Raw genomic sequence first — 27276 nt, 5'->3', positions numbered from 1 at the left:
TAAAATATTATCCTCTAGAACACAATATTGATTCATTTAGTATTGAACTTATATCCTGCCTTTCTGCCCACAATTGGTGCTCAAGGCGGCGAACAATTAAATGCAGATTAAAAATGAAATCTTATTTAAAACATAGCATTAAAAACACAACAATGTAAGAAATAAATAGAAATAAACCAATTAAAAACACCTCCAGCAACAGACCAGTTTATATACGAAGTCCTGACTAAATAAAGATGTCTTTTTATACGTGTGTGTTTTAATGATTTCTAGTTTATGTTCTGTTCCATTTCTGGTTGAGGTTTGGTGAGGGTTTATAGCTCCATGGTAGCGCTGTTACGTTGGTAGAAACCGCCAGTGCTGGCCATCTCCAGTTAAAAGGACCTTAGGTTTCTCAAACACGGGAGGCTTTGTAAGCTCATTTAGCTAGACGTGCTTTCAGATCCACATTAAAAACATGCAAATCTCTAAAAGCAGCCAGGTGTGTAGGCTTGCATTTTCCCTCCCCCAAGTGTTGCAGTTCTGGATTGCCTGTTCTGGATGGGGTTGCACTGCCTCTGAAAGAACAGGTTCGTAGTTTGGGGGTACTCTTAGACCCATTTCTGTCGTTGGAGGCTCAAGTAGCTGCCACGGCTCGGAGTGCCTTTTACCATCTTCGGTTGGTTCGCCAACTACGGCCTCTCCTGGACAGGGATAGCTTGACCACGGTGGTACAGGCATTGGTAACCTCAAGATTGGACTACTGCAATGCGCTCTGTGTGCGGCTGCCCTTGAAGCTGCTCCGGAAGCTGGAGCTAGTGCAGAATGCTGCAGCTCGGCTGTTGTCTGGAGCTGCCCCTTTCCAGCATGTAACTCCTCTGCTGAGGGAACTGCACTGGCTGCCTATTCGCTACCGGGCCAGGTTTAAGGGTCTTGTACCTGTGTACAAAGCCCTAAACAACTTGGGAGCAGGATACCTGAGAGAGCGCCTTCTCCCTTACCAACCTGCCCGGTCACTGAGGTCATCCGAGGGCCTGCTCCTGGAGGTTCCACATAGACCCATCCTCCGATTGGAGTCCACCAGGGGAAGAGCCTTCAGCGTGGTGGCGCCCCTCCTGTGGAACTCCCTGCCTCTGGAGGTCAGGCAGGCTCCAACCTTGTACTCCTTTCGGCGCCTCCTGAAAACATCTTTATTCCAGGAAGCCTTTCCTTAATATGCAGCCTTGAATCTCTGTTGTTGGTGGTTTTTTTTTTTTTTTGCTTCTTTTAAATTTTGTTTTAACTGTTTTATTCTGTTTTTGTTTTCATTTTATCTTGTACACCGCTCCAAAATTTTTCAATGGGGAGCGGTATATAAATATTCTAAATAAATAAATAAATAAATGAATAAAATATGTGCAGAACTGGAAGTGAAACTAGACGTTTGACCACAAACACTGGTCTGGATACCTGAACCACCACTTGTCCCTTCATAGGGCTACTGGCAAGCCCAGGAGTAAAAGGCAGAACAACCTATATTTTCATACAACAGAATAAAGTTTGAATATTACTCATGACAGCATCCTAAGACAATTCGTATGGACTTGCTGAGATAATTCAGCAGGGGGGGGGGGAAAGGCTTATCCACTAAACTATTCAGGATAAATACGTAGAAAATTCTGTTCTGTGCCTTCATCTTTCCAGCTCTGCAGAGAAGGTAATCCTTCTTCTTTTTCTAATGTGTTTATCTTGGATAACAAATTTAGAGGTCACAAAAATCTTTTGTGTGTGTTCAGTTCAGAGATCTTAGAATTGAAGTGTTGAAGTATTGGTACTATATGGCTGTAATTTTAAAACTTGGGTCCGACATAGCTTGGAGTGTGCCCTTTCCATCTCCTAATGTAAAAATGGAGTGAAACTGAAGATTTGTTGTTGTTGTTAGTTTGTGTATCTTTTGGAGTGGTGTGATTAATAATGGAAAGGAGCAGGGACTTTTTAATGGTGATTCCGAAGTTGTCAAATTAGCTTCTTGAAAGAGAAAGAGTGCTACCAGAACAGAATTGTACTGTCCTTTTAACTTTTAGGTGTGTGGACACACACACACACACACACACACACACAAACACATTTTTAAATTACATTTGGGGGTGGGTAATTTTTGCTTTTTTTCTTGTTTTATATAGTGACAGGTTTTATTTATTTATTGCATTTTTATACCGCCCAATAGCCAAAGCTCTCTGGGCGGTTCACAAAAACTGAAGCCATGAAAATCATTCAAAATATAAAACAAAAACAGTATAAAAACATAGTATAAAATACAATATAAAAGCACAAACAGGATAAAACCAAGCAGCAATGCAGAAATTAATACAGATGTGAAATCCAAATTTAAAACAGCAAAGTTAAAAATTAAGTTGATAAACTGTTAAAATACTAAGAAAATAAAAAGGTCTTCACCTGACGTCTAAAAGATACTGTAGGTGCCAGGCGAATCTCTCTAGGGAGCTCATTCCACAGCTGGGGTGCCACAACAGAGAAGTCCATCCTTGTGGTAGCCACCTGCCTCACTTTCTTTGGCAAGGGTTCATGGAGAAGAACCCCTGTAGATGATCTTAGGGTCTGGGAAGGTACATATGGGAGGAGGTATTCCGTCAGATAACCTGTCCCCAAGCCATTTACGGCTTGGAATATTAATACCAGCACTTTGAATCGGGCCCAGACCTGGACTGGCGTGATGTCTCGTTGGTCAGTCTCTGTTAGTAAACGGGCTGCCTTGTTTTGTACCAGCTGAAGTTTCCAGACCATTTTCAAAGGCAGACCCACATATAATCCATTGCAGTAATCCAGATGAGAGGTTATCAGAGCATGGATCACTGTAGCTAGGCTATCTCTGTCCAGATAAGGGCGCAGTTGGTATATCAGCCTAAGCTGATCAAAGGTGCTCTTTGCCACTGAGTTCACCTGTGCCTCAAGTGACTGTTCTGGATCCAAGAGCACCCCCAAACTACGAACCTGGTCCTTTAGAGGGAGTGCAACCCCATCACCTGGTCTATAATTTTATTTATTTATTTATTTATTTATTTATTTATTTATTTATTACATTTCTATACCGCCCAATAGCCGGTTCATAAAAATTTAAACATTCAAAGTATAAAGCAACAGTATAAAACTATAACATAAAATACAATATAAAAGCTCATTGTACTACATTAGTTTTTTAAGAACTGTTTTCCAGTTCATGATAGGATATGGAGAGTTCAAAATGTTTAGGTAAGTAAAATATAATAGGTCAATTGGCTTTTATAATTGATTGTGCTTCATTATTGCTGCAACCAGCATGATTTTATATATATAATTTACCTGTATTCTTGATTTTTTTTTTTTTACTCGTTCTCCCTTGTACGATTTCATTATTTTTTTTCCATCTTGGCAGCAAGAGAGATTCTGTATGCAATAATGCTTTAGTCCCAAAAGTTTTCAAGGAGAAGACATATTTCATAATTTTCAATTCGCAGTATACAAGGAGTCTTGTTTTCTGAATAAGTATTGATCTGCAGTTTGCAGAATATGGCAAGCCTGAGAGCATTTCTTTTAATTAAAAGGAATAGGCCTGGATGATGTTGGTGGACAGCAAGAGTGGCTTTGGTGCGTTCGGTCTGACAGGTCTTTTTATTTGCTCTAGACTGGAATTAGACAAAATGACAAACTTTCACTTGCGATACATGCGTAGCAATCTGAAGTCTCTCACACAAGTGTGATTTGGATGGAATATATTTTCTTACACAGTAAGAGGCTTTGGCGGGTGAGTAGTGATGAGGTGGAGTTTTGTCCCAACCAGGATCTGCTCCATGAAAACTCCTAGAACTTTTTTGTTGATATGGATCAATGCAGCTGCCTGCAATTTTGGATGGTCCTTCAGGATGTGGCTATGGGGACTGACATGATGCACTTCAAAAATTTCCATTACACCTCTGTGCTGGAGGCTTTGGAGCATAGGAGATAGCCTGCAATGACCCAGGGACATCTCAGGGCAATGATAGGCCTGTGTCTTGAATTCCCAGAAGCCTCTGGTAACTTCATAGTGACATCATCTGGTGACATAGTAACATCATGTCCACTCTTCACATGGAAAGCATTTTCACCTTGCCCTGCTGGGCCTCTCTGCACATCTGAGGTGATTTGCAAGATCCATTACAAAGGCCATTACAAAATGCAGTAAGGCATTATTTCTACTCTCTACCACCAAAAATGTGAGACTTGAAGCTAGCCCTTCAGCCAGTCCCTGATTGTAAACAGTTTTAACAGCATGGGATTGTGTGGCATGAGCCTCAGCCATATCTTACAGTTCTAAATGTCATGAATGGATGAAGAGTGGTTGGCCTTAGTCAGGTGGTGGCGGCTATTCATGCATTCCAAAAAGTGTGCGCACTGAACGTGCAGTGGGGCAGCAGGATCACTCTTCATGTCTTGCCCTCAAGACCCAGTTTTCCCTTCATATCTTGATGTACAACCCACATTGCAAGAAGGTGTATCGGTTGCCTCATTCGTATACTGAAAATAGGGCAATCCTTACTCCTCAGAATCGGAAGAGGGGGGAAAGCAGCAAAGGTATTCACTGCATACTTTTATGTGAACATTACATTAACAAGTGGAGGTGAGGCAGAACTGGAGGCATGTGGGCAGGCATAATTCTGCTGTCTTACCTTGCATTTGGCTAGCGTCCATTCTTGGGAATGTGTGAGTATGGTCATTATCTCTTTGCCTAACTAACCTCACTCAGGATCTCTTCTCGATCCTCCCAGAGTGCAGCACACGGAATAACGTGCTCAAGTTAAAGGAAGCCAGATTCCAGCTGGACATCAGGAAAAACTTCCTGACTGTTAGAGCAGTACGACAATGGAACCAGTTACCTAGGGAGGTGGTGGGCTCTCCCACACTAGAGGCATTCAAGAGGTAGCTGGACAACCATCTGTCAAGGATGCTTTAGGGTGGATTCCTGCATTGAGCAGGGGGTTGGACTTGATGGCCTTGTAGGCCCCTTCCAACTCTGCTATTCTATGATTCTATGATCTCATTTGATGTGTGCATCAAATGAGATGAGTGTATATAGTAGACTTCCCCGACCTGTGGGGCTGGCTGGCTGGGGGATTCTGGGACTTGTAGTCCAGCACAGCTGGAGGGCCCCAAGTTGGGAAAGGTTGGTCTATTGAGACCAGACACGATCCCTTTGGATTAGATATAAAAATATAAAATATAAAAATATAAATAGCGATTGCAGCTATGGCAAAAACTAGAAAATGTATATAGGTTTTGACTATACAGGTTCATCACTGTCTCCTTCACATTGCACATGTAGACCCTCCCAAACCATGAGATGCCTTCTACAAACAGTCTGCACTTATTTTCTCCATGTAATCCTGCTGGGATATATGATATCCTTAGTGGAGAAACCTTCGTGTGACTCAGACATGTGCACCGTTTCACCCTTTTCTGCAATGTTTGTTTCTTGAAAACGCTCAGCCAACAGAAACTGTTGTGCTCATGATGACTTGGAGAAGATGTCCGGCTAATTCCCAATTGTACGGCATCAGCTGAGGGGGACAAAGATTGTGCGAACTGGGTACGTGGGGACCACTATATCAGCAGTGAATGTTACGTGGGTGGTAGAGGAGGAGGTGCATCCTGCTCTTTTACCAGAACTGTCACTTGGATCCAGAACTGTCACTTGAGGCACAGGTGAACTCAGTAGCAAAGAGCACCTTTTATCAGCTTAGGCTGATATACCAACTGCACCCTTATCTAGACAGAGATAGCCTAGCTACAGTTATCCATGCTCTGATAACCTCTCGTTTGGATTACTGCAATGCGTTATACGTGGGTCTGCCTTTGAAAATGGTCTGGAAACTTCAACTGGAACAAAACAGGGCAGCCCGGTTACTAACAGGGACTGGCCGACGAGATCACATTACGCCAGTCCTTTTACAACTTCATTGGCTGCTAGTCCAGGTCCGGGCCCGATTCAAAGTGCTGGTATTGACATTTAATGCCCTAAACGGCTTGGGGCCAGGCTATCTGAAGGAACGCCTCCTCCCATATGTACCTGCCCGGGCCTTAAGCTCATCTACAGGGGCCCTTCTCCGTGAGCCCCTACCAAAGGAAGTGAGGTAGGTGGCTAGGAGGAGGAGGGCTTTCTCTGCTGTGGCACCCGGGTTGTGGAATGAGCTCCCCAGAGAGGTCCGCCTGGCGCCTACACTGTACTCCTTTCACCGCCAGCTGAAGACCTTTTTATTCTCTCAGTATTTTAACACTTAATTTTAACTTAAATTTAAATTTTACTGTTCTAACTCTGTATTTTAATCTTATATCAATTTTGCTGCATGGTTTTATCCTGGTTGTGCTTTTTATACTGTATTTTGTAGTAACATGTTGGTTGTTTTATTATGGTTTTAATTTTTGTGAACCGCCCAGAGAGCTTCAGCTATTGGGCGGTATAAAAATGTAATAAATAAATAAATAAATAAATAAAATAAATAAATAAATTACCACAGGAAAAGGTTCATCGGCTAGGGAAACATGTGAACTTAAGAAGTTCACAATTCTAGTGGCAACAATGCTGTACAGCACTTTAATTTATTGCCAGTTAAACCCCTGAGCAGATGAGAGCTAGAGAATTCTAATAAACAGGTATTTGAATTGCACCTGATGTTCCCCCCCTTCCCGGTTTTCCTTATTAAATATGCTGACTTCTTCATTGAAAATGGCTGCTTTCCCTGCTCACAAATCTTCTGTTTGTCTCCTCTTAGACAGTAGGCGCTATAAAGTTGTCAGTTTGTGAACAATGCTTGCAAAATGCCACTCAGAAGAAATCCCTAGTATTTATCCTTAATCCTCTTTATTGATGCTCATATGTTTAGTTTCTGTCTGTCTTCTACTATTGCTAAGATTGCCAGCTGCGGAAAAACTGAAATGTAAATCGGTCTTGACACATTGAACCTACTGTGCATTCAGACAGCTCACAATTGGTTTTAGTTTACAATCTCTCAATTGCAGACATCCCCCCTCTGTCGCGCCAAATGCTGTAGATGTGGGTCTAGTTCAGGGGCTCAGCGGCACCTGCGTGTTGGCCTATGAGAGTATGTAGGGTTGCTGGATGGTTCATGGATGACAGAGATGGAAGCGTCTTGGGCCTACATGCAGAGCTGCTGTGACTTGGGCAGTTGCTTCAGGATGAAACAGGACTGCCTGTTACCACAACACGGCAGTGGACCCGTGTTCAGGGGGGCGCGGAGTGTACAGCCTGCTTCTTTGGCAACGTTCTTTGATATTGCGTTATTTTTTGTGGTTTTGATTTTGAGTCCGTGCCACGTTGGAGGCTTTTCGTCATGACGTCTTCAGCACTACGCCAAGTCTTCATGTTCTATTGTGCCTTTCCCCAACCTGGATCCCTCCAGAACTGTTCAACTACTACACTGGTCAATCCCAGACAGCATGGCTAATGGTCAGAGATGATGGGAGTTGTAGTCAAAAACATCTGGAGCGTTGCCTTCCTGCAACTAAGCATGTGGAACCACAAGAGGCAGCTGGACAACCATCTGTCAAGGATGCTTTAGGGTGGATTCCTGCATCGAGCAGGGGGGTTATTTATTTATTTATTTATTTATTACATTTTTATACCACCCAATAGCCAAAGCTCTCTGGGCGGTACACAAAAATTTGTTGGACTTGATGGCCTTGTAGGCCTCTTCCAACTCTGCTATTCTATGATTCTAGCCCTTCCTCCGCTTCTGTCACCTCCCTTTGTTGTCTCCTTCGTGTTTATTTCTATATTGTAAGCCCTTTGAGGCAGAGACCTGTCATCTAATTTTTTGGAAAGCACCATAACATTTTTTTTTGTTGGCACTATATAAATGCTTGGCACTATATAAGTAAGTAAAACAAATGCATGTTTTAATTAATAAATAAACATGACTGGCAGGCACTGATAGACCTAACCTCCTCATTTATTATTATGGCAACCCTGAATGGGTTTTAGCTAGTTACAAGTCATATATAAAATCAAATACAATATCAAAAATCAAATCAAATCTTTTCTGTTTGTTTACAAAGCCCTCTAAGCTATTGGCCATGAAGTAGCCCCGGTGACTCTCAGCCATGCCAAAATTAAAGAATTTTATTTATTTATTTATTTATTTATTTATTTATTTATTATCATTTTGGTTTTTTGGGAAAAAAAACCAAATCATCTAATGCAAGAAGTACAAAATATAATATGCCTGAGTTGGCCAGTGGAAGGGACTTTGGAGACCCTTGCCTTCTGCACATTGTAGGTGGCTGACCACTGATGGATTTGTGCAAGACATCATGGCAATGGAAGAGGGATAAGACACCACAGATGTCTGAGTTGGGAAGCTGGGTTTAAAGTAAAAATATGGACAAAAAATGGAATATATATGTATGGATCAGGTTGGGGTAGGGACCACCGTTGCGATGTTTAAAAAGAAAAGAGAATAAAAGCCGGAATTCATAGTAAACGTTAGAAAATGCCACTGGACAGTGAAAGAGAAGAAGCTATTTCAATAGAGGAACTGAAGGAGCTGTCAGTGTGATGTGAAGGACCAGTAAATTGATGTCATAACACTCCAAGAATGAAAAGACCTTGTGGAGAGTGAGTGTCCCATGGTATCAAAGCTAACACAGAGATCAAGGAAAGAAAAGTATGCAGAAAGGGCCCTACAAGAAAGAGATGGGTAACGCATAAGACAAGACAAATGAGGTACTCTGCCATACACCTGAAATGGTTCTTTCAGCTGTTGTGACCACCCATGGTGGTTAATTAATTAGACGACCTTCCTGATACAGTGATTAATGGCATGATGGGTGTAAATAGATCTATGCTAATTAATAATGTGGCTGTCACCAGAGTACTTAGACACAGTTGTAGAGATTGAGAATAAGGTTCACTTTGTATACAACAATTCTCCTCTGTAGGTATACCCTCATCTATGATCATGAGCGGTCACATATGTGATGGTGCACACACAGTTGTCCTGACATGGAAGTGACATAGAGAGACATATATATGTTGATATACGATATATCAATGGTGTGTTTGTACCAGGTGTTTTCATACAACCTGCTTTTCATACATGTAAAAGGGGAGCATTTGTTTTCAATAGCTTTTGGTATTTTAGCTTGATTTACTGTTCTTATTACTATGATTATTCTCTTATTTCTGCTTTGTGAACCCCCCCCCCCTTCATATGTTTTAATGTGATTTTAGATTGTAAGACTCTAGGCAGGGTATCGCTGTTTTATTTGTATATTTTGAACAGCACCAAGTACATTCCTGGTGCTAAATAAATAAATAAATAAATAAATAAATAAATAAGAATGGTACAGATTGCACAGAGGCATTCTTCATGAAGCCGGTGGTGGGTGGTGGCTCCTATTTTGGTGGGGCTGTGATGCCACTCAGGTTTTAGTCAGAACCACCCAGAACTCTAAAAGAGCTCTCCAAGGTGCTGAACTCTATCGTGAATTTGGTTCAGCACCTTAAGAATTCTGGGTAGTTCTGACTGAAACCCAGGATGAAAGCACAGCCCCACCGAAATTGGAGCCACCAGCCTCCACTGCATGAAGTTGCCCTTAAAGACAACTCAAAAACTGTAGTTAGGACAGAACACAGCTGCAAGAATTCTTACTGGGACTAACTGTTGTGAACCAATTGCACCAATTATTTGATCTATTTCTGAGCTCAATTCAAGTTGCTGGTGATTTATCTATAAAGCTCTATGTCTGGGGGCCAAATATCTGAAGGAACATCTGCACCCACATCAGCCTGTTCATCTGCTGATGCTTTCCTCCATGCAGACCTCAGGAAGGTGGCAACCAAAACACAGGGCGCTCTGCATTGCAGCACCTCAGTTGTAGAACTCTCTCCCCAAGGAAGCTCACCTGGCAGCACCTGGTGCCAGGCAAAGATCATCACCATCATCATTATTCCACACCGGTCCTTTTAGGCATTTCAAGTTGAAATGTTTTAGGCTGTGATCCTATAGACACTTACCTTGGAGTAAGTCCCAATGAACGGAACAGGACTTAGTTCCAAGTAGACATGCATAGGATTGCACTGCATTGGATAGGGCGTGCTTTTAAAAATGCAATCCTCTGTATTTTGTAATGAATTTTCATGGTGGTGGTGGTGGTTAGTTTTAATGTAATAGTGTAGCCTACTCTTGGGTGTTTGTGATTTAGGGCAATATAGAAATACATAACTAAATAAATAGTCTGCATGACATCCTTTGACCTGATTCGGTTTGTCCTCTACTTCCTAGTTTTCCTGTACATCATCAAACACTTCATCAGAGAGGTGGAAGCATGTGGTGCAGGGGGTGTAAACTAATCTTCCATTCTTTCTGGCCATTGTCCTCCCCTTCTTCAATGTTTCCTGTTTTTTAAACCCACACATATCAAACACCAAGGTGTGCAGGGGAATTGGCACCATTTCACACCTCTGTTATATGGCTAACTTTGCTACCAAAGCTATTAATTTAGACCTCCAGGATGATCCTAGGCACTGGCTATTAGGCATCACCTCTGCCCCCCCCCCCAGTCTTTTTCTTTTCTTCCACACACTACAGACAATGTTTTGGAGGTGTCTAGATATAAGAATGCCGTTGCATAAATTCAGCATTTATTAATAAAAAGTATGAAACAGAACTCCAAGTGTGCAATACTGAAAGACAGAAACGTGTGTTATGAAAATGCATAAAGATTATTTTGGGCCAATGAGGGACAGAAAAATGAAATGAAATGTGACACGGTGATTTGAGCAGCTTCAGCCTAAGAATTCAGCCTCAGAAGCCTCATCTGCTCATACAGTTTATCAGTCGTTTTTATCCTTTAGCTCCTGTGTTCTTCACATTTAATTGAGTAAAAGGGAGGTGTATGGACTTTCAGTTACTTTACAGACATAAGGATTTTTCTCCTCCACAGCCTCTATAGGAGTACCATAATGCACCTCCTTCACCTGAAGATCACCTGGGCAGAATGACACAGTTCTGTGTTTGTGCTCAGAGCGAGGTTTGAACTAGTCCCATTCTCCAAAGATAAAGAGGCCATTGTACGTCTAAAGTGGATCGTCTGCTTCCAGGGCAACGTTTAGTTAAGAGTCTTCCACTTGCCCAAAAAACGGATGGGGGGAAAGCGAGTTGAATAACTGGTGCAGTATGGCAGAAATGTGCAATTTAACTAAGAACGTTGGGGAATCATGCCCACGGCTTAGAAATAATGAGCTCCCAACGTGTTTTCTAATCAAAGTATCGGCATGGAGTCACCATGTTTAGCAAACGTCCTATCATCAAGGAAGCAGTACATCAAAAGTTCACCGCGGATATTATTTTCGTGCCTCACCTTTACATTACGTTTGCCTCCCTGCGCACCCTTTCCCTTTCATAATAGCTTAAAGCCAACCCCCCTCCCCCAACAAACCAGTAGATGCGTGCGAACGGCGGCCCTTATCACATTTGTTCCAGCTTTGGTGGACCAAGAGCCATCCCTGTCGTCCTCAGTTATCTTTGCACGCAGCGCTGTTTTGAGCAGAGGTTTAATACACAAAAGATTGCTTCCCCCAAGATTTAGGTACCTCATAAATCAAGCTGACAAGTCACGTGGGCAAGGTTTCCTCTCCTGTTTTGTCTATAGCATGCAGAGAGATTATACAGTAGAGTCCTCAGTGGCTTATTGTCTAATAATGTCAGAGAGGGCTGCGTTCTTCACGAGCTATAGTGGACTCTACCTAGGCAGTTCTTTCCCTAAATATTTGTGTGTGTGTGTGTGTGTGTGTGTGTGTGTGTGTGTGTGTGTGTGTGTCTGTGTCTCTGTCTGTCTGTCTGTCTGTAAGACAAGTAGTAGAGACTGCTGCTCTTTCTGAACATTTAAGCTTGCTGTGAAATCAACAGTGGTTTTAAGCAATCAGAACTTTATTTTTCACATGATGTTCTTTATGCAATGATTTAGTCCATGTTGGCATATTGCTAAAACACTACTTTCGTGTGGAAATAATAGCACATATGTTTCCCAAAATATAGAAAGCTCACTCATTAAAAATGAAAATTCATTACACAGTCCCAGTTTGGATGAAGCACTGTGAAAAATAGGACAGAAGAGAGGTAAGGAACTACTGGCAGATCTGGTGATGTTTTGAAGTAGGTTGGCAAATATTTCAGACTCCCAATTGTTTAACTGTAGCAACAACAAATACCTCACTCTAAATTATACTGCTGAGGGGGACCAAACTCCTGGGCTCAGAATTCTTTAATTCTATATATTTTGCACCAGGTTCTGGTGATAGATCTTACAGGATCTTTGGTTAGAAGCTCATGCCTGAAATTTGCCAATCTGTGATGCAGATATTACAAGCAGTGGCAATAAGCAGAATCATGACCTGTCCACGCCTACTGGATAACGCTACATGTTTACATGCATAAACATCCTATGTATGGAGGCCTGACTCGCACTGTTGCTAACCTACATAAAATCAGGGAAACTAGCGCGTGATCCAGATCTACATTCACTAGATATTGCTGCAACGTTGAATGGCAGCAAGAGGTACCCAAGTGACTAGTCTCCCTTGGTGTGAAAGTATTTGCTACAATAACCTTATTGAAACTAAGCAGGTCTAGGCCTTGTGAGTACTTGGATGAGAGACCTCCTATGAACCTTATGTATGTCCTTTTGAGTTCCATAAACAAAAGGTGAGCTAAAGTAAAAACCAGTGTGATGTAGCAATGAGAATGTTGGACTGTGGCTCAGGAAACACAAGTTCTATTCCCTACTTGGCCATGAAGCTCACTGGGTGATTTGGGGCCAGTCACTAATGCCTCACAGGTTTGTGGTTGTGAGGATAAAATGAAGAGAAGGCGGATAATGTATGCCACCTTGGGCTCCTTGGAGGACAGGCGAGATATAAATGTAACAAATAAATATAAATTAAATAAATGTGTTTCTTTCCATTTTTCCTTCCAGCAATTTACATTGATGGTGTCCAACTGAAAGGCTACTTTGTTTGGTCCCTTTTGGACAACTTTGAATGGACTTGTGGATACAGCTCTCGATTTGGACTCTTCCATGTAGCCTTTGAAAATTCAGCACTTCCTCGTCTTCCTTACCGATCGGCCATTGAATATGCCAAAGTCATTGCCAACAACAGACGGGTTAAATTAGATGGGTAACAGATGTCTCTTAGCAGTATCCATGGACGACTTTCAAAGGAGCCACGTGATGAAATCTCTTTTTTAATCTGAATGTTGGTTTTCAATACCAACATTCAGATTAAAAATACAAGCAATAGAAGGAATCAGAACAATAACTATACAAAAAGGAAGCCAGACTTACAAAACTGTAAGGTTCGGGTTGAAAAAAGCAAACTGAAAATGCTACAAATTTCAAAGACACTTCTGTCTGCCTATGTGTTTCGTTTTCCTATCAGAGTGAAATAATAAGCAAGGAACAAGTGAAACCATCCAAATATTTGTTTACCTGTTATGGACAAAACACATTTTGACAGCTCAATATCTCTATATTTTTTACAAATCCAGATTTCTAAATACGATTTTTAAAATTTCAAAACTCCGTATATATTTATTCAGTTTTTAGATTTGGTAGCAAAGTAAGTTTACTAAAGTCGTACCAATAAAGTGGATATTGCTTTCCATTTCCCTGAATGGTGAGAAATTCAAAGAGGTGTTGTTTGCTTTGGTTGAGCAAAGACTTAGGGTGACTTTGTAGTATTTATTGTATTAAGAAGCGGAGCCTATTGAAAGCAAACTGACATTTCTATAACAGGCAACAAATTCTCCAACTCTGTATCAGATTTCCAGAGAAACATTGCACTGCAAGACTGCTTCACCTTTAAAACCACTATAGCTTTTTAGCTCTGTTTGCACCTTGTTGGACATTTCTGTGTATTGAATGAATACATGCACAGTTAAGGGGTAGTAAGCAGTCTGCTTAACAAAGGATGGTCTAGTAACGAGCAGAAATTCAATAGACAATAGCAAGCAACTAGCACACGTTGATGAAATAGGTACTTTTCTTTTTAAATCTTCACTCAGGTAATCCAAATTCGGTGTGAGGAAAAGCTGAATTCTGTGACATGTATAAATTATGCAGATGTATAGAATTTCTTTAATATTGCATACTTTACTCTGCAGGGATATTTTTTTTATTTATTTAATCATGGGTAGGAGCTAGGAGCTATGCAGGCACTGAAGCACCGCCACAACCACTGGAAAACGTTGGCATTAAGCCACACAGTTTAAAGCATATTTTCATGGCCACATCGGCTAGAGACTTGCCAGAATTTCAAAAAAATGAAAACTAAGATACAAAGGAAGCTCAATTCTGTACTGGTGCCACATGATGTGCTTTCACCATATTATTATTATTATTCAGTACATTTATATAATGGCCCCATTCAGACAATACGCTAAACCATGCTGCTTAACTACAACATGGTTAATGGAATGCATTAAGGTTAATGCATTCCGTTAACCGTTTTGTGGTTAAGCAGCATGGTTTAGCATGTTGTCTGAACGGGGCCAATGACATTTTTCCCCCAAGGAACCCAAAGCGGTGTACATAATCCTCCTCTTCTCCATTTCTATCCTCATAACAACAAGCCTGTGAGGTAGGTTGGGCTGAGAGTCTGTGACTGGCCCAAAGTCACCCAGTGGGTTTCCATGGCCGAGTGGGGACTAGAACCCGGATCTCCCGACTCCCAGTCCAACACCTTAGCCACTACCCTTCCTGACTGCACCACATGAAATATTTAGGCGTTGGAAGATGCAAGGAACACCTGTTTGCCTCCAAGGAATAAGGCAGAGAAAAGGAACTACCTGGCCCTCTGAGATGTACCTTCTGAGGCTTTGCCTCTACAAATGGCTAGCAAATGAGTTCTGTTGCAGTGTCAGAGCTACTGCTTTTGCTAAGTGCCTCCTTGTAAAGGAGCAACTAGGAGAGCGTGAATATATTGCCTAGGAGCTATTTACGTTGCTCTCAAGCAAATGTCATTTTGATCAGAACTTGGTTTGGAGCAATTGCAGAATAACCGAAGGGACACATACTTCTGTCCGCTAGTCTAGAAAACGAGGCGTTGCTCGGTGAGCAGAGTAGCAAGATTAGTGCCAAACGGGCCAGCGATGTGCTCCCTAGGACAGGGCAGGTGCTGTGTCCAGGACTGTGCCTAAAGCCTTGTACACGGGGAAATGGCCTCCCCCACCTACCCATCCACCTGGCAAAGTCAAAGAGAAAAGTACCGCTGCAACAAAAGATCCTGTATACAATCCCACATAGCCCCCTTCCCATTCCAACAATGGAAGAAAAGGAGTTTTTAAAGACCCTGTATACAAAGGAAGCTTGTACAATAGGAAAAGTAATCTTAAAAAGTGTTAAATCTTTCCTAGATTAAAAAAAAAAAAAATCACGCACGCTGCTGATTGCTTAGATTTTTTTTCTAAAAATGCTTTTAAAAAATGTACAGTGCTTACATTCTGCAGCTGTTCACAAAAGACCAGAAGTCTAAAATGTATAAGATTGCTTGGCTTTGTTCCTCTGTTTTGTGTAAACCCCACATCTACTTTACCTGTGGAAATGGTACATCAAGGTGCTCTGCTGGGATTAAGACTTCCTTTTGCTCCCTTTGACATGTTGTGTTGATGGAGGAACTAAGAAAGAAAGTGGTAGCTATTGGTTTGTCCTGGCAGTTTTTAACCGTATATTTCCATTATTTATCAAATAACGATCTTCTCATTTTATAGATGATGATAACAACTGCAGAAGAACAATCTTACATTCACCCCTTACATATTCCATGTGTGCGGCGCGCGCACACACACACATACATACATGCCAGTTCCAAACAGTCTATCATGCTCTTCTTCAATACACTGGCCTGATTCAGTAGACACCTTAAACCATGGCTTTAAGGGCAGTACTGCTCCCCTCTGAGGTCTGCGCCCTAGGCGGCTGCCTAGTTGGCCTAATGGTAGCGCCGGCCCTGAGTATGAGGAATTCTCCAGCCTCCTTCCCTCCCCCATGCCTCAGCTAGATGGCCAAAAAGACCTGTCTAGCTAAAGTGTAGAGTGGGAGGCAAGTGAGAAAAGGAGGACTGGGCTCCTGTATCTTTAACAGTTGTATTGAAAAGCGAATTTCAGCAGGTGTCCTTCGTACATATGGAGAACCTGGTGAAATTCCCTCTTCATCACAGTTAAAGCTGCAGGTGCCCTGCCCTCTTTTACATCTGGTCACTGTAGTATAGCTTCTGCAGCTTTAACTATTGTGATGAAGAGGAAGTTTCACCAGGTTCTCCATATATACCACAGACACTTGCTGAAATTCCCTTTTCTATGTAACTGTTAAAGATACAGGAGCCCTGTCCTCCTTTTCATATGGTCACCCTAGGATACTCGCAAGCCTCTGAGTTCAGAGGCTTGTGGGCATCAAGGTCAGATCTGATAGGATTGTGTGCTTAATGTTTCAATCGTCAAATGTGCATGTATGTGCCAGCCTCTGGTAATAAATTCATGTTAAATGCATGTGCTAATTAGATGCATCTTCAATTCCATTTACTGAAGGAGATGGTATCTCTAAGAACTAAACTCAATATATCTCATCTTTTAAAGAAAATTCCACATATTGTGTTTGTGTAGACCACAATATAATCATTCCATTCTCTACCTTCTTAAATCAAAGACACCTTGATTTCTGGATGCTTTTCACATCACAGTGCAGGTAATTTTGTTAGCAATGAAAATACTATTACTTACCCGGGAGCAAAGGGTAAAATGGTTGAGTTGCGTTCCGCTGATATTAAAGTCAACTTACTCAACTAAAAGGAAATTAAAGTAAACATATGTGGGGATTATAAATTGTATTTTGTGTCCTTTTTGTTTGTTAATTGTTTGTACCTAATTGCACAATAAAAATCTCATATTGCATAACTTTAAATTTAAGTTATATTTCCAGTTTATTTTATTTGTGTTTTTAAGCAGACCCCACCCCATCCCACCCCATCCCACCCCACCCGGTCTCAGATTTTACAGTCTATCTTTATTTCCAATTCACTTTACCCTCTTATATTATCTAAGACAGAAGAGTTTTCTTTCCTTTAATTAGGACATTGGATAGAATATTATTTATCCTTGTAGGCATATTTATATGGTTTACTGTGAGACAAATAGGCTATACATTTTCTCAGCAAAGCAATATTAATGTTCTCTTTGTACATAATATGCTCCAGCACATTTGGCCCATCAGGTGAAATAAATATTCGAAATGTTGGCATACAAACCCACTGAAAGTGCAGTGACCATCTGTACTTCTCTGTTGGGCTTTAAAGGACACCTCTCTCTTCCTAAGTTTTATGATACAAAGGGCAATTCACTAATTAGTACTGTAAATTAGTGTTGCCATGAGGTTAAATGGGAAAAAAATCCACCCAGCCCCTGCAGTATTTCAATTAATGTTATTTTTAATTGCTTGTATTAGCATTTGAGAACAAGATTGATTAGCTTTTGGCCATCAAAGAAACAGTTGAAGCTGTTAAATACTGAATGGGAAGTTGTTAATTATACTTAAAATCCATACAAACTGTACATATCAATCTAGAAGGTCATCAGAGTACAGTAGAGTAGGTGTTTTTCTTTAGCCTGTTTTTATTTAAAATTCAGGAACAGATGCATCTGTTTTTCTATATCTGATCATGGAAATTAACATCTCAAAAATGCACAACAAAAATTTCTTGTTGACTAAGGGCACAACCCTATGCATGTTTAGACGGGGGGGGGGGGGAAAGTCCTACAACTCGCAGCATTCCCCAGCCAGCATGGGAATTATAGGACTTTTTCCTGGCTAAACGTGCATAGGATTGCACCCAAAATGGCTTTTTATAAACTCTTCCATTTAAGACATTTCCCCACCCTCAATATGTGATCAAAATAGCAAGTATAAAAACTGTAACCAAGGCCTAGTTCATATAGCAGGCCTGTGCACTGGAGGCTTCAATATCTGGGTTTTAGTTCTAAAGGAGCGATAGCTCCTTTAACGTTCTGACTGGAACCCACTGACATTAGAGCCACTAGCCTCCACTGGGCCTGTGTAGATTAGGGTGACCAACTGTCAGGATTTCCCCGGATTTGTCCTGGTTTTTGTTCTTCCCATGGTGTCAGGGGGGATTTTCTATAATTTTCAATAATGTCCTGGAATGACACACCTTCCTCTTTAAGGCTGCCATTAGCATGGCAGGAGGGAGTGACATGCTTTCTTGAGGCACGTCATTCCCCCACCCCGAGCTCCAATTGAGGTCTTAAAGAGGAAAGTGGGTCATTCGTGGACATTATAGAAAAGGCCCCAATTGGTGTGGATGGTGGTGGTGCAGAATGAAATCCTTTCCTCTCCTCCACTCCAATCGGGTTCTTTAAGGTGGCGGGGGAATAACGTACTTTCTGCAGGACTCAGAAAGCTGCTTCCCCACACGCACACACTAGGTGTCCTCTTTTTTGGTTTCCCAAATATGGTCACCCTAGTGTAGATCCTCTACGTGGTAAGAAGCCTCCTTGTGACAGTAGTAGCTATTGCTTCTGACAGGTTGTAAGTAAGCTAGAGAACCTCAATCCAGCCTCTTCTGACTTGCCCACTCACAGTCCTGTAGTATCTAAATTGCTCTTGGAGCAGCAACAGAAGAACATGGGTGTTTCTGCACCCCTGGGATTTCTTGATTACTTTCTGCTGCTGCGAAAAAGAATCCAGGTGCTTCCAGAGGGTGAGCAAGTAGGCAGATGGCAGCACACTGAGAAAGGGATGGATTTGGGATCTCCAGCTTATGTTTGTTAAAACCAATAGATGGAGACTTCTGACCATGTGGTGTGTCTGTTTAGGCCTGCTGAGTGAATAAGGCCGAAGGCTGTCAGCGTTTGGACATTTGAAGGGCGGCCAAATCTTTGCTCAGGTAAGCATAATACACAAGTTTAATTGACTTGCATCCGCTTTTAATCTTGTTTTGGAACAAACCAAGACACCTTTAAAACACCACTTCAGGCCTGAAATATACACATCTATCTTAGAAAGCACATGAAGGGATCTCTAGTGCAAGGGGCCAGGGGTCAGGTCTCCCTATTAACTCCTATGTTATAGATTCAATTTATCATTACAAGGGGCTATCACTAACTCCTCAGACCCTACGGATGAGTGTATGTGATCGCTCTTTAGGGGGGAAATATCTCCGTAACATTTTTTTCCCTTGAATTGGGCCTGACACCAGTTTTGGAGGTTCCTGGGCAGACTGCTTTTTGGGCCCCTGAGCATCAACCAGTGCCTCCACAGCACCTATTGTCACATGGGCAGGTGACAGTGGGTGCTGGGCGGGGGGCTCCACCAGCCTGCAATCAGGAGCAAAGGAAGTTTGGCTGGGGAGGAGTGTTAACCCTTTTCCGGCCAGCTCTTTAACCACTCAAAAGAGCCCCCACTGTTTTTCCCCTTTAGAGAGGAAAATCAACCTATTCAGATCTGTTTTCCCTGCAGAGAAACCAGCAGGGGGGATGATTTTGAGTGGAAGACCACTGGAGGAAAAAACTTCAGCAGCCTGTTCCAGGCTGCTGCTCTTACAGCTTCTTTTCATTTTATAAAACTGTCAAGAACCTGTTCACATTTCTTCTGTGTAACCTGTAGCTTGCCCCTGGGTCTATGACCCTGTTCCTATGTTTGTTTGTTTGTTTAATTTATTTATTACTAGCAGATATTCCTGGTGTTGCTCAGGTCCCCGAATAACATTAATCCACTGCCCTCTGCTTGCTGATGATGTTGCTCCTTGCCTCTCTTTCTCGAGGAGTAACATCGACGAGAAGTGGAGGGAAGTGACTCTCAGTGGACGCAGGCAGCTCCAGGCAAAGCATGCTGGTATGTGTAGCTATTTCAGAGATCTCAGGCCATCGCCCACATTGCTGCTCGCAATCCCCCAAGAACTCTGAAATGCCTACTCGTACCAGCATGTCTTCGGCAGAACACAAGTCACCCCATCGTCCGAGAGGCGCTACCCAGACAATTGCTGGCAGTTGTATGCATAAGCATAGAATCTGTTTTAAATTGTTTAAAAATAGTTAAACTGCACAAATTTGGGTTTTGGGATTTTGGGGGCTCATTGTACAGGAAGATGTACCAGTGTACCAAATTTCAAGTTTGTAACTCATCTAGAAGTGGGTAAACATTTCCATACATACAAACCCACAGACCTAAGTTTATCTTTATATAGGGAGATTACGTTCATTTTCTGCTTTTTTTCCTTCCAAGGTGGCTTACATGGTTGTCCTCCTCTCAATTTTATCCTCACAACAACCCTGTGAAATGTGTTAGGCTGAGAATCACTGACTGGACCAAAGTCACCCAGTGAGCTTCATGGCTGACTGGAGCCTAGAACCTGGATCTCCGCAGTCCATCATTCTAACCAGTAGACCACGCTGGCTCTCCACATGTACAGCCAACGCAGGATAAGAAAGGAGCCCGGGTTCCTTTCTTGCTTCAACCCAACCACAGAGCTCTGGTATTCTGGAGAGCTGCAGACAATGAAACATATACATGCTCTGTGATAGAAATATCAGAAGACCACATTCATCACTGCCTTCAGGCTTTATTTGAGTAACTCTAGAACATAACTGCAATACTGGGCAAAGAAGATTAAAGAAGATATGAAGAGAAACAAAGAGCATGTGCATGCTGCATTTCTAAAACAAGCCCTTGCTGTGCTTTAAAACCCAAATTCTGTCCTTTTAAATCTCTTGCTTAGATGGTAGGCAAGGCAACTCCATCTCCATTCTTTCCATGCTCTTATCACCCACTCCCTTTCCTCACCTGCTGTGAGACGTATCTGGTTTCCCACTCAGCAGAGCAGCTGAAGGGAGGGAGTGAATGTCAAGACCCAGGGGGAAGGGATTGCACCGGCCTTGTCTCCTGCTTTACAAGAGAATATAGGGGTTTTTTGGTAACCAAGTGTTTTCAAAAGCAAGAATTTCTCTCAAATTATAGGAGGGCAAACAGGTAAAAAGTACCCACAGAATGATATCCTCATTTATTGGAATCAATTAAAAACAAAGGTAGGAGCAGGTTTTTTATTTATTTATTACATTTTTATACCGCCCAATAGCTGAAGCTCTCTGGGCGGTTCACAAAAATTAAAACCATAATAAAACAACCAAAAGGTTAAAAGCACAAATACAAAATACAGTATAAAAAGCACAACCAGGATAAAACCACACAGCAAAATTGATATAAGATTAAAATACAAAGTTAGAACAGTAAAATTTAAATTTAAGTTAAAATTAAGTGTTAAAATACTGAGAGAATAAAAAGGTCTTCAGCTGGCGATGAAAGGAGTACAGTGTAGGCGCCAGGCGGACCTCTCTGGGGAGCTCATTCCACAACCAGGGTGCCACAGCGGAGAAAGCCCTCCTCCTAGTAGCCACCTGCATTACTTCCTTTGCCAGTGTTAGTTTTTAGGAGTCGATGCACCATATAGAAAGAGATTTCTATATTGTTTATCTTGGGGGGCGGGGAGAGAGAGAGAGAATCAAAGGAACCACATCTCTAAAAACGTATGCTGGCAGTTGTAGGGCTTTTTTTCCTGTCTAAACATGCATTGGATTTCACCCTTAAAGAACTCTGCCAAGTGACCAATTGTGACTGAGCGTCCGTCAGCCCTAACATCCATTCACTGGTGCTGTCAGGGCAGGACTGTGAGACAGGACTCTGTCCAGGGCCCCACTCAGCAGAATGAGCAAGAGGGCCTCCAAATACAGTGGGGCGAGCTCACCACATTTTGAAGTGAGTTAAGTAATGGGCAGTGCCATCTAAACACCCTCCTCCCCATAAGACCAATTCCAGGGACTTAAATGACCTAGTAGCTTCTTTCAGGGCAGAGGCTGAGACTGCTAGAAACCCATCCCTTTAAAAGAGAGAGAGAGAGAGAGAGAGTCCCTGCTTTCATTGCCAATAAAGGGAAACATTTGAATAGTTCACTAAAAAAACCCAAAACATATTGCAGTAGCCGACACGCTTCCCAGATGCTCTTGTGGTGTTCTGGGAGAGGGACGGGGTTGGCCTTGCATTTGATCTTAACCTGCCCTTTCACTTAAACAAGACTGCAATTACAACTGAATAGAATATTTGCTCTGCAGTGAAGTGTATAGGAATCTAATTTAGCTTATTCGCATGGGCTAATTCTGGATACAAAGTCCACTCGAATGTTGTGAGCTTCACAAGTGAAACAGCCAAATGAACCAGAAGAAATACTGCAGCAACGAAGAAAAATGAGCTATAATATGCATCTGCTCAGTTGATCTGGAACCAAATTGCTGGCTACTTTTTGATGTGGTAAATTTTCATGTAAATATTTTGTTTGGATACATCCATGTGTGGTGAGACGTATTTTCCATGCCAGGACAAACCCTAACTCTCGCTGATTTGTCTTTAGTCCAATAAAGAAGTAATCCTGTTGTCCCTAGACATTGTCTGAGGGGCCATAGGACTATGGGGATTCTCCCCCCTGAGATCGGAGATGTCCCTTCAACTTCAGAAGGGGAAGTCGACGATCTGACCCCCACCCCTTGGAAATGGCACAACAAGAACTACACCGCTGCCCTCCAAGGTCTGAAAATTGACGTCAGAGAGAAGGAAAAGGCAGGGAAGGGAGGAGAATGGAGAGGCCAGGATATGAACTATCCTGAGCCTATTCCAGCCTCCATTCTCCCTCTGAAGCTCTGTTGCTAGATGGGTAAAAAAAAGCCTGTCTAGCAAAAAATGCAGGGTGGAGGTCAGGGAGACAAAGCTCACCTCTGCCACTCCTTTCACCCTGTGTTGGATGATTGGAGGCCTCCAAGTTTGGGAGCTTCCAATCATTGAGGATGTAATTGATAGGATTGTGTACTAAATGGATCTCATTACATGAACAGTGCATTATATACTAGCGATGCGGAACATGTGGCCTTCCAGATGTTTGTTTGTAACTCCTGTTATCCCTCATCACTGGCTAGTCTGGCTGATGGGAGTTGCAGTCCCCCAACATCTGATCAGCCATATGTTTCCTTCTCCTGCTTTATAAATTTAAAATAGTTAATTTTGACGTATCGCTTCAAAAAGTAATGTGTGAATTGACCCTATTTCAATTAAACAAGTTTATATTGAAGTTGGTATCATTACCATATTTCACCTAAAGTGGCATTCGAAGTGAATTTGGAAGTTCTTACTCAAAGCAAAGCAGTTGAAGAATTTTGAACAAAGATAAAATGGCACAATCGAACACACACACCCAATGTAATAAATCACCTTTGCGGTAACTTCACCAACTTAAAATAAATAAATAACAGATGAAGTGAGCCAAAGCTTTTCAAGAAATGAATTGTGAGGTTTGCAAGTTGTCTCAAGAGAATCCTGTAGAATTTTCAGAGGGGATATAAATGAGAAAAACGTTGGCAACCCAAAACTGCTCTTTCTTTTGAAGTAGATTAGCAATTTTCTCTATTAACATTTTCCTAACTATAAAGGAGCAACTGCATTGTGTATGCATAATTAATCCATTCTTCAAACTAATTTTTGACATGTTGGTCAGTAAATACTGTGAAAATCTGTTTTCCAAAAGCTGTTGTTTAAAGTCATGTGTTAAAAGCACAAGGCAAACAGAAATCTGTGTTTCATTACCACAAGCCCAGATGATAAATCTAACAAAACAGAATTAATAGTCTCTAATTATCAGGTATATACTTCACCTGGAGCACCAGATTCAGTCACAATTGCCAATACGTTAGCATGTAATTGCCCTTGGAGTGCTATAATTCATCGCGCAAACTGTGATAAACTTCATAGAGAGGGGGGGGAAAGTGTGAGAAAATAATAATGAAGGTGAAATTTAATTATTTCAAAAGCAAGAATGTATGTGATAATCTTGGAGGAGTTCAAATGAAGCTTTAGAATGGAATTTCAGTAAATAAAATGCTTGTATTTTATGCTCGTTATTAACACACTACAAATGAAACTAATTCTATCAAAAGAGACATGGGGGTGGCAAAATAATCTGGGAAATATTTTGAATTTCCCTCATGAGATGTGGTATTTCCACAAAATTGGCTTAGGGAGTACCTTGGAAAATGGAGCTGGTGCTGCTACCTTCTGCAGCTCAAGACATTTTTCAGCATGTAATTATGTTTTGTCAGACGGAGGGCAAAATATATGGGAGTTTTTCAAAGAGGGTTAGAAAGGAAGCCCTTTCTCATATACAGCGGTGTGATGGGTTTACACATCCCACCTGCTCCACTCTCCTTAGACTAACAGTATCACAGAAGTTATCCCAAGCAGAAATATGAAGCTTGCCACAGTTGACACAAGAAGGGCTGAGAAAGAGAGATGACTTCCAATAGCCAAAAGCAGAATTCAGAACTCAGACTAATATGGGACTGCTTTATAGGGAATTGAGAAATTTAAATTCCCCCCTCCCCACCCTGCATGAATATAAGTCAGGTATTGTGAACCAGTAGCCAATGAACCAAATGCAGCCCCAAAGAAATCTTATCTGGCTTAGTAACTGTACTAAGCAGTGAAAAGTTTGTACGGAAAGTTTCATGCGTAAGAAAACGCAAACAAAGAAGAAAAGGAATAGTCCACGCTTCAATATTTTATCTCTCTTTGAATTTTGTATGTAATGCCTGACCATATTATTTATAGCTCACCCTTCACCCTATGGTTCCAGGGAGACGCAGATACATATCAATAAAACTAACTAAAAACCAACATTAAAAACTCAGTCCAAACGACTGCTTCACCAGAGGGAAAACAACAACATTAGGTCTTATAATTCATCCACTTCCAAAGACCTGGTTAAAGAGGTGCGTCTGGATTGGCCAACAGACGCACTGCACAGGGGAGGGAATTCCACAGCCATATCTGCTCCACAACACTGCAGTTCTTACGGCTAAATGGCACACATTTTTATGTACAGAGCCTGAGCATTGTGTGGAAAGACGTATTTCCGGACTCCAAACCACCGTGCACAAATGGACAAGCCCACACATTGGGCAGCTCTGATATACATCATGCCTGGTTGAAAGACAGCCTCATAGATCCCATTTCCCATTTCTCCTTCATTATTTAATGACATAGCATCGCATATCCGTGAACACAATGGCCTAGCTCAGGCATAGACAACATTTTTGGGCAAAGAATACATTTGGCAGTTTGAGCAGCTGTCCGATGTACCACCACAAAATGGCTGCCGTGGGAGGTGTGGCAAAGGACAAATAACATGCCCCAAAGATGGAGTGCGAGGCGGAAGGTGGGGTCTGAGCCCCAACATTCTAAGCAGATCCTTTGAACTCACAGTTTTCAGCACCAATGGAAACCTATCCTGGCTGCTGTTAGGAAAACATGTTGATTTTTTTTAAAAAAAGTGGGATGGGTAGGCTGCTAAGGGAAGTGTCTGGACGCACATTGGTGCCCACGGGCTAGATGTTGTCTATCCCAGGCTTAGATGAGAAGAAAATGATTCCTTTTATTTAATTCAAATTGCTCTCAATGGTGTACAAGCATGTCCCCACCCCGTATATTATTATTATTATTTATTTATTTATTTATTTATTTATATAGCACCATCAATGTACATGGTGCTGTACAGAGTAAAACATGAGGCTCTTTCCAGAATTCTGTTGGTGAATTCAATTTGGGCAGCATCATAATACATTTTTTTTACATCGAATACCACTAACCCTCTGTCAATCCTGCTTCTTAGAGTATTTGCCGTACTGCTTGTTGACCAAACAAGAGCAAAAGGCCAGGCTCCTAGTATTTATTTTAGGCTTGACTACTCCAGGTATTCCATGTTGTCCGTCAATCACAGGTGTTGATGTTCTACTTCCCTATTATCTTTTGAATCAAAAGAGGACACAGTCTGTACCCTGGTAGGACTTTCGGACACTGACATTCCTGGTTCAAGCTTGGAACCCCTGACAGATATTGCCCTGGTTTGCAAATCATAGCAGCAAATCATGGGCTGTTTAACCCAGAATTTGTGGGGTTGAGGGCAACCCGCTTCCACTTTTTGAAAATCTATGATCACACTGATTATAGATAGTGAGTGTGATGTCTGAACCTGGACACTCTGGATTGTTTTTAAGTTAAACTACTCAGAGTTAACGCACAATTTGTTATTAGGCGACAAGTGAACTGTCCGTATGTTGTTGTTTTTTAAAAAAGAGCAGATTCAAGCATCAAAATACTATTACTTCCACTGTAGTTGCAATTCAAGCCCAATATCTCATGTAGCAGCATTTTTCTAATGTCTTTATCAAGCATTGTTCAAACAGCCCCGCATTTCTCTGCTCAGAAGCTGCTTCTTCTCAATTGTTTGCCTCACTGATAGGAAGGAAGCTTTTATAAAATGTGACCTTTTCATGATGGGTTCCTTATACATATTGAGACAGACCTGCAAATCCTACTTGCTGGATGTTATTGCAGGCAAGAGCAATGATTTAGGAGCTGCCATTCTGGGGATCCAACCGCAATCCTTTTCATGCAGGTGGTTTTCCAGCGTTTGTGTATTAAAGCCAGAGCGTCAGGCAGAACTGAGTGCATTTCATATACCTCTCTAGTGGTAATAAGACTTTGTGATAGGAACTCTACCCGGGAGTCTTTGGTTTTCTTGTAAATGTATATTTACTCGCAAAATATGATATAAGGTTCTTATTACTTTAATGGACTGTGAACTGATTTGCTTGCACTGTCAAAAGGCACAGAGAGGGTGGCTCAGAATATATATTTTTCTTGCATTTAAAAAACAACAATAGGCCTTTGAACAGCTTCCAAGTCCTATATGTTCCGATAGACCATTTTCTTACAACAAAGTCTACTATTAGCTGCTCCCTTATTGACTCTCAGTTGCATTTAATCCTGTTAAGATCACCTTTATTGAAACATAAAAGATGTTTTGTGATAATGCTCGAAAGGTCCAGGAGCAGAAGATAACTGGCAGGCAGGGACATGAGAGCTTTTCTGTCATTCCAGTGGCAACAGCTTTGCAATGCCACCATATTGTGGTAGAGTTACCAACCAGTGTCACGTGCAGAGGAGGTATTTGGAGAGGAGACACCTTCTGGCAGTGTGTGTGTGTGTGTGTGTGTCTGTCTGTCTGTCTGTCTGTCTGTCTGTCTGTCTGTCTGTCTGGTTAAGAAGGCAAAATGAGGATCGTACTTCAAAAGACAAGCTATGGTTAGAATCCAATGAAGGCAG

General features: G+C 41.7%; 1 protein-coding gene across 1 annotated transcript in view; it reads left to right on the top strand.

Moving 5' to 3' along the window:
• LOC134404491 (cytosolic beta-glucosidase-like) overlaps window positions 1–13526 on the top strand; it is a 57911-nt gene extending 44385 nt beyond the window's left edge. The window contains exon 5 of the mRNA XM_063135197.1: window positions 12985–13526. Coding sequence (XP_062991267.1) covers window positions 12985–13190 — 206 coding nt within the window. The 3' untranslated portion in view covers window positions 13191–13526. The remainder of the gene's footprint in view (window positions 1–12984) is intronic.
• Window positions 13527–27276: the final 13750 nt, after the last annotated feature.

The sequence above is a fragment of the Elgaria multicarinata genome, chromosome 10 (genome assembly GCF_023053635.1).
Source record: "Elgaria multicarinata webbii isolate HBS135686 ecotype San Diego chromosome 10, rElgMul1.1.pri, whole genome shotgun sequence".
Taxonomy (NCBI): Eukaryota; Metazoa; Chordata; class Lepidosauria; order Squamata; family Anguidae; genus Elgaria; species Elgaria multicarinata.
The sequence above is the reverse complement of the archived record's forward strand: the minus strand, read 5'-3'. Positions and strand labels throughout refer to the sequence as shown.